General features: G+C 51.7%; 1 protein-coding gene across 1 annotated transcript; it reads left to right on the top strand.

Moving 5' to 3' along the window:
• Nucleotides 1-5,163: 5,163 nt before the first annotated feature.
• Hmx3 (H6 family homeobox 3) lies at nucleotides 5,164-6,825 on the top strand. Its single transcript, XM_057779836.1, has 2 exons — nucleotides 5,164-5,563; nucleotides 6,155-6,825. Exons 1-2 carry the CDS (start codon nucleotides 5,164-5,166, stop codon nucleotides 6,823-6,825), a joined length of 1,071 nt encoding a protein of 356 aa, XP_057635819.1.
• Nucleotides 6,826-14,323: the final 7,498 nt, after the last annotated feature.

Below are 14,323 nucleotides of genomic sequence, written 5' to 3'. Positions count from 1 at the left end.
GGCACAAACATTTGAAGTTCTTTGCCTCTCCTAAGAACCCTACAGAGGCACTGGAGAGACGGCTCAGCAGTTAAGAGCACTGGCTGCTCTTTCAGAGGACCCGGGTAAAATTCCCAGCACCTGCATGGCAGCTGATAGCCATTTGTAACTCCAGTTCCAGAGGGATCTAATGTCTGCATCTGGTCTCTGTGGGCACAAGCAACACATACGGTAGACAGACATACACTTAGACGAAAGACTCATATGCATAAAAATAAATCAAAGAAAAAAGAAAGGCACACTGAACACAGAGAGCAAACCATGTGTAATGGTGCGTGGAAGATTCCTACTTCGTTAGAAAGACTTGAAGACTCCAGAAGTGGGAGGAGGGAGAGACTGTAGGAGACCTACCAGAGTTAGGAATCTGAGCTTTCTCAGAGAAACTGGCAAGAACAAGGTGGTCTCTGTGGTCATTTTTAATCTCAGCACTTGGGAGGCAGAGGCAAGCAGATCTCTGTGAGTTTCAGGCCAACCAGAACTGCACAGTGAGCCCCTATCTCGATGAAACAGCAGACAAACAAATACATAAATCTTTTTCCAGAGAAGGGTGTAACTGACCATAACCACAGCCAGCGCTCACCACACACCCCAAGTGTCTCTGTAGCGATGTCGTGAGGCTGTGTTTCCCTGGGAGATCCATTTCCTTTTGTCACATGATCTTGTACTTCAGTTTCTTCATCTTTCAAGTAGGAATAATAGTACCGCCTACCTCACCCTGGATGAGTGAGGACCCAACCAATGATTGATATCTAAGATTAGCTTTACATAATAATTTCCCTTATTAGAAACTGAATGATATGCTTCCTTATGTGGCTCAGGACATGTTTGTCTTCATGGCTACAGTCCATCACTAAGAGTTACATATTCCTCAAGGTCATTAGTCAAAGCAGGGGTCTTTGGTACTATTCCAAGTAGCATGGAAAAAGATGGACAGGGGCTTCCCAGGAAACAGGGTAAGAGTTTCTGTGGGAGAATTCATTCTGCCTTCAAGAAAAAAAAAAAAAACAGAATTAAGGAGAGTTAGGTGGTAAAATGTAACCATTAGGATCAGGGGAAGCTGTAGCTGTTAGTTGTGAGGGCCTCCAGCATGGGTCTTGCAGCTTTGGCTAAAGGCTTAGCTAGTTTCCACCCTTTCTGTAAGTCTGTGCACTGCACCTAAGGAGGACTCATCCATTCTGGCTGCAGAAGGAAGCCCTCTGCTTTAGGTGAGATCCCAGAGAACATGTGCACACTCCCCTCCCTTGGAGAACAATCTGCTTACCAACTCAAGTGTGTGCAGATGCTTACATGAGTTTTGTGTGTGGTGGGTGTGAGGGCAATTCTAAGCACACCTTTGCCAAGCCTCATTCTTTGTATAAAAGTTTGGTGTTGATCATTAGCATTCTTCCTACCCCATTTGCCCTCTTAGCTGCTTGTCCCAGTAGGGAGTGATGTGGAGATCTTACTCTACACAACCCATGTGTCTTAAACCTTCTAGGAAGCACTCTCCACAGTCCTGCTCCTGGGAAATCCTTTAGGCGTTGTAAAATGTAGCATCAAAAAACTTTAGATCATCTGTGTGTGGTTGCTCATATTTGTAGCCCTAGCATTAGGGAGGCTACAGAGTGACTTCAGAGAAGCCTGAGCTGCAGTGTGAAACTCTGTGCCAAAAACCCAACAACCTAGATTTGCGTTAAACACTTCAAAAACTGCCTTGGGAGGAGTGTTTGGGGGGATGTTGCCAGGGTATCTGAAGTGCTCTTATCAAGCAGAACAATCCTCTGCAGTGGGAATTGTGAGCCCACCCACCCGCCCACCCACCCATCCATCCACCCATCCATCCATCCATCCATCCATCCATCCATCCATCCACCCTTCTACCCATCTATTCATCCATGCACTCGCTCTATCCACTCGTCTAATTCAAGAATTTAGGCACTAACACAAGCCGTCTTTACTGAGACAGATTCTTGCTGGTCTATTGGGCACTGTGTTCTCAAAGATAAACAAGGTAGTCCCTTGCCTTATGCAGCATGCTTCCCTCAGATGACAGAAGTCAGGACCCACGTGTAGAGAACAGGCTGCAAGAGAAAACATAAAAGGAGACATACAAGGAGACAGAAAGCCAGAAGGAGAATGAGAGGCAGGAGACACCTCTTCCAGAAGTGGCTGGATAAAGATCTGCAGAGACTTGCACGTAATTTCGCCCTTGCTTTCTCCTACATCTCAGATCAAAAAAAAAAAAGTGCTTGTTTTCCATGGGTGGTAGGGATAGTAAAACCCAGGCTTTTAAATACTTAGCCTAGGTTCTGTGTTTTCTTCAGTCTCTCCCGCAGGCTCGAGGATACCCCATAGAGGGCGCTGTTTGCTTGACTTTGTATGGCGTCGTGGTGCCGGCAAGTGGAGGGACCCAGCCTCTCCTGAGAGCAAGTGAATTGCTGTCCAGGCGACCAAGACGCGAGCTTTCTTGAACGGGAAAGAAAAGGTCAACTCTACGCTTTCTGTTGTTGAAGTCCAGCTGGGGTTGCTGATGCCAAATAACGGGACCCCACCTCTCGTGAACACGCACATTCGCACACACTCTAGTGCTTTAGGAAAGGGACACTATGCATAGGCTGGATCCGGCCCCGAGACCCGAGAAGATTGCCTCCTACTCTTCTTGGGACGGTACACCTAGGCCCAGAGTTGTGGACAGCTAGAAGCCCACTTCCTGGGACAGAACATTTTCCCCCTTTCCCCCGCCTGCGGGCTCAGGAGGGTCTATTTTTTGTTCTTGTTTTTTGAGACACGGTGATTGAACACACGACTTCGCAGGGTAGGCAGAGGATAGGGTAGGCACTGACTCACAACGACCGACTGCCTTTCGGAAAGTGTTTCCCCCTTTTCCTAGTTTAAAGTAGCCTCCCTGCGTCAGAACTTTAGCGAGTGTGCCCACATCTGCCGCAGCTTCCCTCAGACCCGCACACTACTGGGCCACCAGGTTTGCTGTGTGCAAGCAGTGCGCACCGAACTCGCTTCGCCTATGCTCAGAGAATGATTTCTGCCTTTTGGGGGAGGGAAATGACCTCTAGTTGTCCAACACTGGTTTGGTGCCTTAGGTATGGTCTCCTCTCTGGACACCTTTTCTCTATAAAATCTGAGCGTATTACCCACCCTGTTTGAGCCACCGAGCTGTGATTGGTTCCCACTCGGATTTTAGATGATGTGCCTTGTGCATTCCAGTAAAACCTTGTACAAACTCAGAGGAATAATAATAACCATTTATGGAAGCGCTGCTTACAAGGCAAATGAAGGGTTCGCTGCTGTGGGGTGAATGTCAAAACTTTGAACACGCCCGTCAAGATTTGGTAGAGGGTGCTCAGGAGCCCGAGGACTGAAAAATAAAATAAACCTACTTCCCATTTGGGAACCCCAAAAGGTCAGGTCTGAACTAGGGAGGACAGGCTTGAATTAAGCAAGGCTCAACCGAAAGAAAAAGAAAGGGGTGGGGCGGAGAAAGCTCAGGTGTGAAGGGAGCTTCACCAGGGTTGAGGACAGACTGTCATCTTTCTCGGGTTAAAGACCCCACCAACAGTTCTGTTTTATTTGTCGCTGAAATCTATAATTGAACTGTTTGTCTCTCGGGCTTCCTTTCCTGCTTGACTCTGGAAGTTGTTAAGGCGGATGGAGTCCAACTATTCCTCAGACGACCGCCTTGGTTCTCCAGGGATTTGGAGGCCCTTGGGGTGTGCTGCAGGTGTCGCTGCCACGGTGACAACCGAGAAAGGTACTCCGCTGTGCCTTCGATTCTCAGAGCCTGTATTAAAGCATTAGGTAGCTTCTAAACGCCACCCGGAAACTTCTTGGGGAAGTGCTGTCTTCGGACTGCAGGTTTGGAGTCGGTCCTTGAGCCTTGGACGCTGTCATTTAGAAAAGAGTAGTGTCCTTCGGAGCGCAGCCGTCAGTGCAGTAACATCGCTACCCCGACCTTCTTAGGTGGGGGAAGCGCGGGCATCGGAGGGTCCTGCGTTCTCAAAAGAGTGCGAGTCGCAGATTCTCTCCTACTCCAGGGTGATTCAGATTGACTCTTCGGTTCTCAGGGCCGAAGGTCAAGGCTACGCGGATTCCCGAGCCCACCGACATAAGAACTCTCTTTCTTTCCACTAGACGGTGGGTGGAGAACCCTAATTCCCCTCTTCTTGCCCTCTCCCTGCTTAGCAGGTCTTTTGGGGAAAGAGCACTGAGTTCGTCCCCGGCCGAGGTGGCAACCTGCTTCCTGGGCCCGCGTGGGGACAGCTGGCCCCTGCCGTGCCGGGAGGGTAGGAGTGCGGAGGCTGTCAGCCCAGCGCGTGTAACCCCGAGGTGACTCGGGCCAGCCTGACCTGCCCCTCCCCCTCCCGCGGGCCCCGCCGCAGCAAACCCCAGGCCGAGCCGCAGGGGGTAGAGGGAGGTGCTGGCTCCAGACTCTCGTGGGTCGGTGTGCTCCGGCCCGCCGGGGCGTCTCCGTCTCGGGGTCCCTCGTGCGCCTCCCGCTTTGGTGGGAGCTCTCCGAGTGCCTCTTTAGCGAGAGCCAATATCCTTTTGTGCTAATAGGTTTGTCCTCATTTGCTGCCTAATTGGACTATATAAAGCCAATAACAGGCGGGCTCTCATAGCCCGAAGCCAAAGCGCCAAAATCCGAGGGAAGGCGAGGAGGGGGGGCGGTGGCAGAGGCGGCTGCGGGGCCCGAGCTCGGCTGCGCCTTGGCCGGCCTAATCCCATTTGCCATTGTACGCGCCCAATCGCCGTATACTCCCCGCATTTAACTTGGATGACATTTTGATTTCATCATTAGCATCCGGCGCCGGATTGACGCATCCCAAGCCGGGGACCGCTCTTGCAGCCTCCTCCCGGGGAGCCGCAGCTTCTACCCGGCCCCTTCGTACCCTCGGCGCAGAGGCAGGTCCGCTCCCCGCCCCTCTGGACCCCTCCCCCCCCCATGCGAGCCCGCCCCGGCCCGGTCCCCACCCCGCCCTCCCGCGGCTCGATTCGCGCCCGGGGCGGCCCCCGACTTTGAGTCCCGTAGTTGAGTTCCGTTTACGGTCTGATTTCCGGCCCCTAGCCTGCTCGCCCCGCCGCCCGCCTGTCCCGCTCCCTCCCTCCGTGGGACCCGGAGGACTGGGGACCATGCCGGAGCCCGGGCCGGACGCCTCGGGCACTGCCAGCGCGCCGCCCCCGCAGCCGCCACCCCAGCCTCCCGCGCCCAAGGAATCCCCGTTCTCCATCAGGAACCTGCTCAACGGAGACCACCACCGGCCGCCCCCGAAACCTCAACCTCCCGCACGAACGCTCTTCGCGCCGGCCTCGGCCGCCGCCGCCGCGGCCGCGGCCGCCGCCGCCGCAGCCAAAGGTGCCCTGGAGGGTGCCGCCGGCTTTGCGCTCTCGCAGGTGGGCGACCTGGCTTTCCCCCGCTTTGAGATCCCAGCGCAGAGGTTTGCCCTGCCCGCGCACTACCTGGAGCGCTCCCCGGCCTGGTGGTACCCCTACACCCTGACCCCCGCCGGCGGCCACCTCCCGCGACCAGAAGGTACCGACCTCTCTTTGAACTTTCACTCTCCCCTCGCTCCCCCACGGGCTTGCCCTATCCCCGCCCCAGGCATGTCAATACGCCCCGACAGCTGCAAACCCGAGTTTTGGTCAATTCCTCTGGCCTCTAGTCCTCTTCTTTCCTGGGCGCTTGGTTAGGAGGCCCCGGATTCCAATCCCACTTGCTGAGAAAAGAGGAGTTGGAGGCCAGGGCGCTGCACTTCTCGGGCAAAGTGGCCTCCAGCAGGAATGGGTGGCTTGGGATGGCCTGGGTAGGCCTGGAAGGCAGGGATAAACCCTAACCACGGATACTTTTTTCCGTTGGCCCCTGGCACGGGAGACGTGGGATAAAAGGAGCGGCCCCACTGCTATCATCGGCTCCCTGGTCCTTGGGAGGCAAGGGAATCCTAGGTCTTGGCGCCCCGCTGTAGCCCAGCGGGGACAGAGGAGAACCTTGGGAAAGCTGAGGCCCAAGGATCAGGAGCCCAAAGGTTAACGCGTGGGTTGCACCTGCTGCCCCCAGACTCCCTTCTCTCTCAAGATCATGTCGTTCGCTGTGCTTGAGTGTGCATCTATTTGTCTGTCTCTGCAGCCTCGGAGAAGGCCCTCCTGCGAGACTCCTCCCCTGCGTCCGGCACCGACCGCGACTCCCCGGAGCCTCTGCTCAAGGCTGACCCTGACCACAAGGAACTGGACTCCAAGAGCCCGGACGAGATCATTCTGGAAGAGAGCGATTCAGAGGAAGGCAAAAAAGAAGGCGAGGCGGTGCCGGGCACGGCCGGGACAACTGTAGGGACGACTGCGGCGACACCCGGCTCAGAGGACTGGAAGGCAGGCGCCGAGAGCCCCGAGAAGAAGCCCGCGTGCCGCAAGAAGAAGACGCGCACCGTCTTCTCGCGCAGCCAGGTCTTCCAGCTCGAATCCACCTTCGACATGAAACGTTATCTCAGCAGCTCGGAACGCGCCGGCCTGGCCGCGTCGCTTCATCTCACTGAGACGCAGGTCAAGATCTGGTTCCAGAATCGTCGCAACAAGTGGAAGCGACAGCTGGCGGCCGAGCTGGAGGCCGCCAACTTGAGCCACGCCGCCGCACAGCGCATCGTGCGCGTGCCCATCCTTTACCACGAGAACTCTGCCGCGGAGGGTGCGGCTGCGGCCGCAGGGGCCCCGGTGCCGGTCAGCCAGCCGCTGCTCACCTTCCCGCACCCAGTCTACTACTCACACCCTGTGGTCTCATCTGTGCCGCTGCTACGGCCGGTGTGAGACCGGAGAGGGGAGAGGGAGTGAGCACCCGGCCACCTTTCGGGGACCCCGGAGGAGACTGGGCTGGGCCAAGGGCGCAGAGCTGTGGCCAGCGGCCTTGGGAACCGGGCTCGGGGGCTCACTGCCTTGCCTCCCACCCCCAATAGCATTTTGTAAGTATTTGCAATGCATTTCCGTGCAATTCATTCCTATGAATTTGAGGCGCTTCTCCTCTTATTTTTGGTTTTGCTTACCATTGAGAGAAAACGGGGTGGGAGGGCGAAAAAATTCCCAGGTCAAAACTTCCAACTGAAAGTTTTTTGATAAATGTGCAGACCTCCCCTTAAATTTCCATTTTTAAGGGGGGGGGTATTTTTACAGAAGGAAAATAAGCGCAAAACCCAACTTCCTTTAGTTTATTCATTTTCTATAGAACTATTTTCAAAATCCGGAGAGAGAATTCATATTTATTTCTGGATTTCTGGGTGTGGTTTCCCCCACCCCCAATCAGTTATCTGCCCCCCCTCCACGTACACTTTTTTTTTTCTTTTCAAAATCCGAGTAACCTCTGCTAGGATCCCTACTCGCCGATCTGTGGCAGTTAACATCATTTATCTCAGCTCCTGACTAAAGAATTCTCTGACCAAAACGTTTATAGGCAAAAGACAAAAGCCCCAAATCAGACCTTTAGAATTCGGAACAGCTCCATATCTGGCTGGGTTCCTGTGCTCTTATTTATCCATAGCGTTTTATTTAGTGGTCTATCACTGGTCCAAAAATTGTCATTTAACATCACCGTCACTACTGTGTTACCTGCTTGAGAGATTGAGTTCAAAAAAAAATTTTTTTTTGTAGGAAAAAAAATACATTTTATGCTGTCCCGTTTTTACGTCGCCGCAACTGTCGTGCTTTGACCTGTGCAATATTGTACAAAATTCCCCTAGAGCCCTGCCCCTTCCTCTGTGGGGATGAAGACCACTGGACCACAGCGTGATCGCTAATGGAGAGGGCAGACTAAGCAGGGGAGGGGGAGGAAGAAAGCAAGGTAGGGCAGCGAGGCTCAGAGGAGTAAGCCAGGTAGAGTGGAGCGCTTTAAGTGAAGGACAATCAACATAGGAGAATCTTAACTTATTTGATAAATGTACAGTTTTCTTGTAAAATTCACCCTCAACTCCACAGGGCCTCTTGCCCTGTTTTCCTGTGGGCTACACCTGTTGTTCCGTCGTTCTGAGTAGTCTGTTCCCCCTTCCCTCCCTGTCCTCTGCTAGAGTTCCTTCCCTTTTTAAGAAAACAGAACAAAACAAAACAAAAAACCCTCCACAAACTATTGTTACACTTCATGTTGTTGTGGAATCGATTAATTAAAAAGAAAAAATAAGTCTTTCACGTTGCCGGAGTGTGTAACTTTGGATGCCCCCCCTCGCGGGCCCCCAGAGCAGGTGTCTAGGGAAACTCTTCTTGCCTCTGTCGTGTTCTCTAAACCTGACCTGGCCTCGGGGCCCTAGAATCCGGACCATAGAGGAGACAGAGGCTGCTTTGTTCAGGACCAAGGGCATTCTTTCCTTGGTGTACCTTCTACTGCTTGAGAGGCCCTCCTCAGAGCAAAGAAGGTTGGGGGATAGAAGGGTATAAAGACTTAGGTTTAACTAGCTTGCAAAGTTGAACAAAAACGACAGCCCTGAGCTTAAAGACAGGTGGTATTTTTCTCCAGAAAAGGCTGAAGCTTGCCTTCTTTCCCCAAACCATGGTTCCTTCAAGAGCTGCTGGGTCAAGCATCCCTTAAATGTCTAGATAAGATTGTGGTGGCTGTGGTTGTCCTCTGGGGTGTTGGAGGAAAGAAGGAAGGGCAAAACTTGGAGTTCGGCTGAGTCTGGAGGTAGATTCAGTAAACCTAGAAGTCCCTGGGATGGAGTAGGGGTTACTGCTTCTCAGACCAGGAGGTTTCAGCTGAGCTGGGAGAATTTCAGATACCCAGTGCAGAAGGCATGCGCCACTGGCTGAGGGAGGCGCGATTGCAGTCCACTGCAACCTTGCTAGCCAGTCTTTCTGTGTCCATCAGTGCCCAAAGCTGCCTCGGAGGTAGCCACTTGTCCTGACTAATGCTTTTCTCAAGCCACTGCACCCTTGGTCCTCAGCCAGAGGCAAGGCATTCCAAGACCCCTTTCGGGAACTGGTCTGCGAGGGAAGTAGGTGTTCAGGTGTCCCTTGCCAATTCAGCGTGGCTGCCTTCAAGTTCTGTGGTGTGTGTGTGTGTGTGTGTGTGTGTGTGTGTCCATCCTGATCACATTCCTGGCAGTGCCTCTTTGGAGCTGGGGAGCCAGAAGTGGGGATCTGAGGAACCGCAAGGAAGAGAAGAATTCAGCCAGCATTGCCACAAGCAGGACACAACCACTGGGGAGCGCCTGTCTGCGTTCTCATTTCTCCTTCTGTGTTGCCAAGCTCCTCCAACTCAATCGACACAATTGATTCTACTGTGGCTGAAACACTGCTGTCGTTTTCTGTTGATGGAAAACTGGCCCCAAATAAACTAGTGTGCGTATTTGTGGCAAAATTTTAGCCTGGACCCCACTGAAGATAGATCTGCCTTTATGTTCCTCTGGTTTGGAATAAAAACGAGGGCATGTGTCGTAAATGAAAAATAAACAGAATATCGGGGTCAAAATATGTTGTTCCTTGTGTTACCTGCAAACAGAGTGGTGCCTTTTACTGTTGGCAATACTAACTGCGGGACAGGCCAGTAACAGCTCATTAAAAATAATGTTGCAATAGCAAACATGTCCTCAGATTTTACAGCCAGAGCATGATGTTATCAAATGCCAAGAAAATACTTCTCTATTTGTTTGGATTCTAGAAAACGGTTCTTGACTGACCCAGTCTTTTGAAAGTCAAGACATAACTGGTTTTCCACAAGCACAGTTTATCCTTTGTCCAAGCCCCTTGGCCTCACTTTTCCAAGTGGGAGCTTTGCTGCTTTGGGCTGGTATTTCTCACCCCAGGGGCCACATTTTAGCCCTGGAGGAGGAGGGTGGTGCTCACATGGTTAGTCCAGCTCAGTGGGGTCCTGATGGTTTGCTCGGTGTTTGGTGTTCGTGGAGGGAAGCGATGACATTAGGGAATACTGGTGCTCTTCTGAGTGGGGCACAGTGCGTCTTTCTGAGACCTCCTTGCCAGAAGAAACCGAGTACAGGTCTGCAGAGCTGGTTGCTGTTTAGCCTCTGCCTCTGGGAAGATTCCCAGAAGCTTTGAGAACCAATCACTAAAGAAGATATTCTGGGGGGAGGGACGAGGCCTCCTGAAATTCCTCTGGACATTCTCTAGGGGAAGTCAGGACAGCCAGGGTCTCCTGTTTCCGGGGTGCTGAGTAGACGCCTCTCATTTTTATCCTCTTACCACCTTCAGGTTGTGGACCCTGCCTTTCCTCTGTCTACCTACACCTCTGAGCCCGATCTTCACACCAGTCAAAGCCCTCTCAATGAAAATGATCTCACCTTCCACAGCGGCCATCAAATACATGGATGAGTGCAAGCAATATAGAATATCCTCACTTGACACACCACACATGATGTCTTGTTTATATTTCTCCCCAATACAAGTAGCCCAAGGTTTCTAACACACCCACTCACATTTTTTTTTTTTTTTGGCGCTACTCTGATAGCTCAGGCATACATACAGTCATGTACTTTGTGCTAAGTGACCCTGAGTGGCCGGTTTTCTCAATGACCCCTGGCTCAAGTGAGCTAAGAACAGATAGCATGGATGGGCAGGGAGCAGGGTGACTATGCTCCCACCTCAGCTTTTCCCACTGACAAATTCCCATGCAGCAGGTTGATGCTGTATTTTTGTCACCAGCCACCTGGTCAAACTGGCCTACCCTCACTACTCCCCCATGACCACAGACCCTCACACTCCTATGTGCCAGTACTCTAGGAGTTTCCACAGTGCTCCATACCCGGTGAGGGCCTTCAAGCCCTGGGAGAGCTCAGATCCAGTCTGCGAACTGTTTCTGTTGGCAACACAGATGTATTTCTTTTATTTGGTAGTAAATAGAGTGGATGTGTGTACATCAAACAACAGCAAGACATATAAACTACACCCCGGCCGCTGGTGGTCATTTCTAAGGGGGGACATTCCCTTGGCAGGGCAGAGTCAGAGACCACAATGGGCGGGCGAGCCCCAGAGCACCCAACACCCCTTGCCGGGGAAACTGGAGGTGGAGATGGGGAGAAGGAGGAGGAGGTGAAAAGGTGGGTGAGCACGGGACAACTGAGGGGTGAAGGGAGGTCCCAGGGCCTCTAAGGGCTGCTCTATCTGGGCGCTTTTGGTGCTCTGGGAGATCTAGCACCCAACTGTGGTGCCAATACCCCTGCTTTCTCTCTAAGCCCGTGGGATACCTGAACTTTCTTTCGGAGTCCTTATGGGGGCTTCTAACCTTTACTGGACGGGGCCCTTGACCACCTCAAAGACCCTGTTTTAGTCCATTTTAACCTTATACTGTTCTGGCAGCCCAGTGGCTGCCAAACTTTAGTGGCCCAAACTTAAACAACTGCCAAGTGACCAGGAGATTGAACTATGTTACCAAGGGTGCTCAGACCCACAGAAATCCCCGAGGCAGCCAGGTAGAACCAGTGGACCATGTCCACATAGGCACTTTACTGTGACCTTCGAGGAACCACGTGCCTAGCTCCTCCTCTTTCCTCCTGTCACTGAGCAGCGCTTACAGATCCTCTCTAACTGTAGAGTGTCAGCCACCCATAGCACCGGCACGTACACATCTGGAAGCCTGGAAAGGTACACATTTGAGTGCTGCACAGCCAGCCTCTCCGTGTAGAGCAGATGCTGTGGACCTTTTGACAAACAAATGGGGGAGGGGAAAAGAGACCTCCCCCTAAAATAACGAGGCTGTCAGTACTGGGGAATCACTGCCTAGTGTCTTTTGCTGGGATCTAGGATTCAGGTTTCAGCTTCACTCGGTACCTTTCTCTTGTGGAAGTGTCCTGAAGGACAACCAGTAGGGGCCGGCCGTTGAGGTGGAGCCCCAGATTACAACTCTAGTCCCAACTGGGTCTATCGATTTGCATGAGACCCCTCCCGACTCTCCCACCCAGACTGGGGAGAAAGTCACTGCTGTGGGCCTCAGTGGTACTCAGTGGTTGTTCTAGGAATCCCTGGGTAAAACTATGCAAAGTCTGGGGCAAATAATGTTGCCAAAGAGTCCTTTCTGGTTTGGGTGAGGAAAAGGTGTAACAGGAGAGAAAGCTCAGCAAGGAGGTGAATGGCTCCCATGACCAAATCAGGAGCTGTAAGGTGGAGTTACCTGGTGTCCCTCACCCCAGTGCTAATGTCTTAAAGAAATATAAAGAATCCTCTCTTGAGTTCCTTCACCCCCCTCCCCCCCCTTGGTGATGGAGTGCAGGCATCAGATTTTCATCCAAGTTCTATTAAGTGAAACATAGGTTGCAGGGCACCCTTTGATTGAAACAGTTTAAATTTTAATTGTGTTTTTAATTTGACATATAGTTGCAGAAAGGAATGACACTCCGTCGCCAAGGGGCGGTCGATTTTCTTAATTTCTCCCAGAGGAATTGATGAGTCTATCAGGCTACTAGATTGGAAACCCATTAAAGCTCTCTGGTTAGGCTTCTAATTGGAACTTGATGGATGTGGGGGGGGGGGGTGTCAGGACTAGGCTATGCTGATCCAATCTTCATGACTTTCTGTTTTCCAATAAATTACACAATTCATTTTCCAGCCACAGATTACATAAATTGTACACCTCTGGGGCTCTCTTTTTCAAGTTGGGAGCCCTTTTCCCCAAAAGCCTATTGTGAGATGTCATTTGCACCAAAGAACGAACAGCAGAGGCCCTTGAATGAAAATCGAAACATAATCAACGTTTATACTTAGAAAATTTATTGAGATCATTTTCTCTGGTATTTCCTTATTTTAAAGTTTGGACGCGCCATATATCATAATCCACTCATGGAAAAGGGCGGGGGGGGGACTGTGTTTAATATTTATCGAAGCTTGATTCCAAGATCAAACTTGTTTATGACTTCATCTGTCATTTCGGAGGGAGCCTTCTTCCACCATTACCGAGGCTCAGCCAGCCTATTTCCCCACTGCTGCAGAGCAGAGAGGATCAATTTTTATTAGGCTCCTCCGCAAGTTTGCTCTGGGCCGCTTTAACATTGAGCAGTCACATAATCTCAGGGCCTAAACTTCAAGCGTTCTTTCGGCCTGGGAAAGTTTATCATTCCTCGGGAACCGGGTTTACGTCTTATACCTATGGGGAGGTGAGGAAGGCCCCTGGAGATTCTGAAGAGCAACTCCCTAAGGTGTCCACTAAACAGAGAAACTGGGAGGGGTGAACTACGTGGAGACTCAAAGGGTGGGGCTGGGTGTGCGTGTGGGGGGGTGCTAGGTCAAAGCATTGCTCTCTCTACTTGGTTGAGAGACCAGAGCTAAAGGTTCCAGGGAGTGGGTTTCGTAGCAGTATGGGACTCAGAAGCTTCTGGCTTTTATGCATCTGGGGAAGCCTAAGACACCCCTAGAAGCCTGAAGGAAGTGGTGGGATGTTCGTATTGTAGTGTTTCCGGTTCCTCTCTGTGACTGAGTCCTACTTGAGACTAGCTAGTGGAAGGTCTTGAAGTCCCTTATGCCTACCACCCCCATTTACTTAACTACTTCAGTGTATATTCTTCATGTGGCTGTGCGAGAGCGTGTGTGCCTTCCTCTCTCTCTCTCTCTCTCTCTCTCTCTCTCTCTCTCTCTGTGTGTGTGTGTGTGTGTGTGAGAGAGAGAGATTTGTGTGGGTGAACAAATGTTTGGTTAAGTGTATACATGTGACTTAAAAGCTGGTCTGAGCTGAGCTTGGAGAGAGAGGCCCTCTGTGGATAACACTCTCGGTTAGATGTGTGGAAGGGGGCAGGCCAAATGGTTGTTTCCTCTGACTTTCCAAATCAGCTTCAGAGAAGTTTGGTTGTGAGATTTCAGAGTTTTCTCATTTAGAGTCTTGGACTTGCCTCCCAGGTAATGTACCCTGTTGGTCTTTGCTGAGACCCACCTCCTGTGGTCCCTGCCATAAAAGATGTCATCTCTTCCAGTGCTTGACCCCATACCTCCTCGGGCCCTCGCCTGGCCCTCTGGAGATTGCTTCTTTCCCTTGGCTCTTTCTATGAGCTGCTCGCCAGGGCCTGCTTCTCTCCTTGACCCTCTTCCAAGAGCACAGTGCTGGCAATGACACAACCATGAGCAGCCGTCCTGTTCCCACTAGCTGGCTTAGATTCTCATTTTCCAGAGCCTCAGTTTCCACGTCTGTACAATGGCGGCAAAGATCTGAGTCACATTTGCTGTGAAGATGAAAATGAAGTCCCATGAGCGGTTGCCTACGCGTCCGTCCCTAGTACCAGATACTTTCTAGCTCAGAAAGGTTAGACTAACTCTCTAGCTCCTCCACTTTGCGATTTTTCCCCCATTCCTGTAGCTGGCTCTGACATTCAAGTTGGCCATACAGTCCTCT

Source organism: Chionomys nivalis, chromosome 8, assembly GCF_950005125.1.
Source record: "Chionomys nivalis chromosome 8, mChiNiv1.1, whole genome shotgun sequence".
Taxonomy (NCBI): Eukaryota; Metazoa; Chordata; class Mammalia; order Rodentia; family Cricetidae; genus Chionomys; species Chionomys nivalis.
Note: the sequence above shows the minus strand (reverse complement) of the source record. Positions and strands in the feature narration are given on the sequence as shown.

What these genes read in the sequence shown, in the direction of transcription:
- Hmx3 (XM_057779836.1), top strand. Translation starts at nt 5,164, where the DNA reads ATGCCGGAGCCCGGGCCGGACGCCTCGGGCACTGCCAGCGCGCCGCCC. An exon ending in CCACCTCCCGCGACCAGAAG is followed by an intron (nt 5,564 to 6,154) that starts GTACCGACCTCT and finishes CTGTCTCTGCAG; the next exon opens with CCTCGGAGAAGGCCCTCCTG.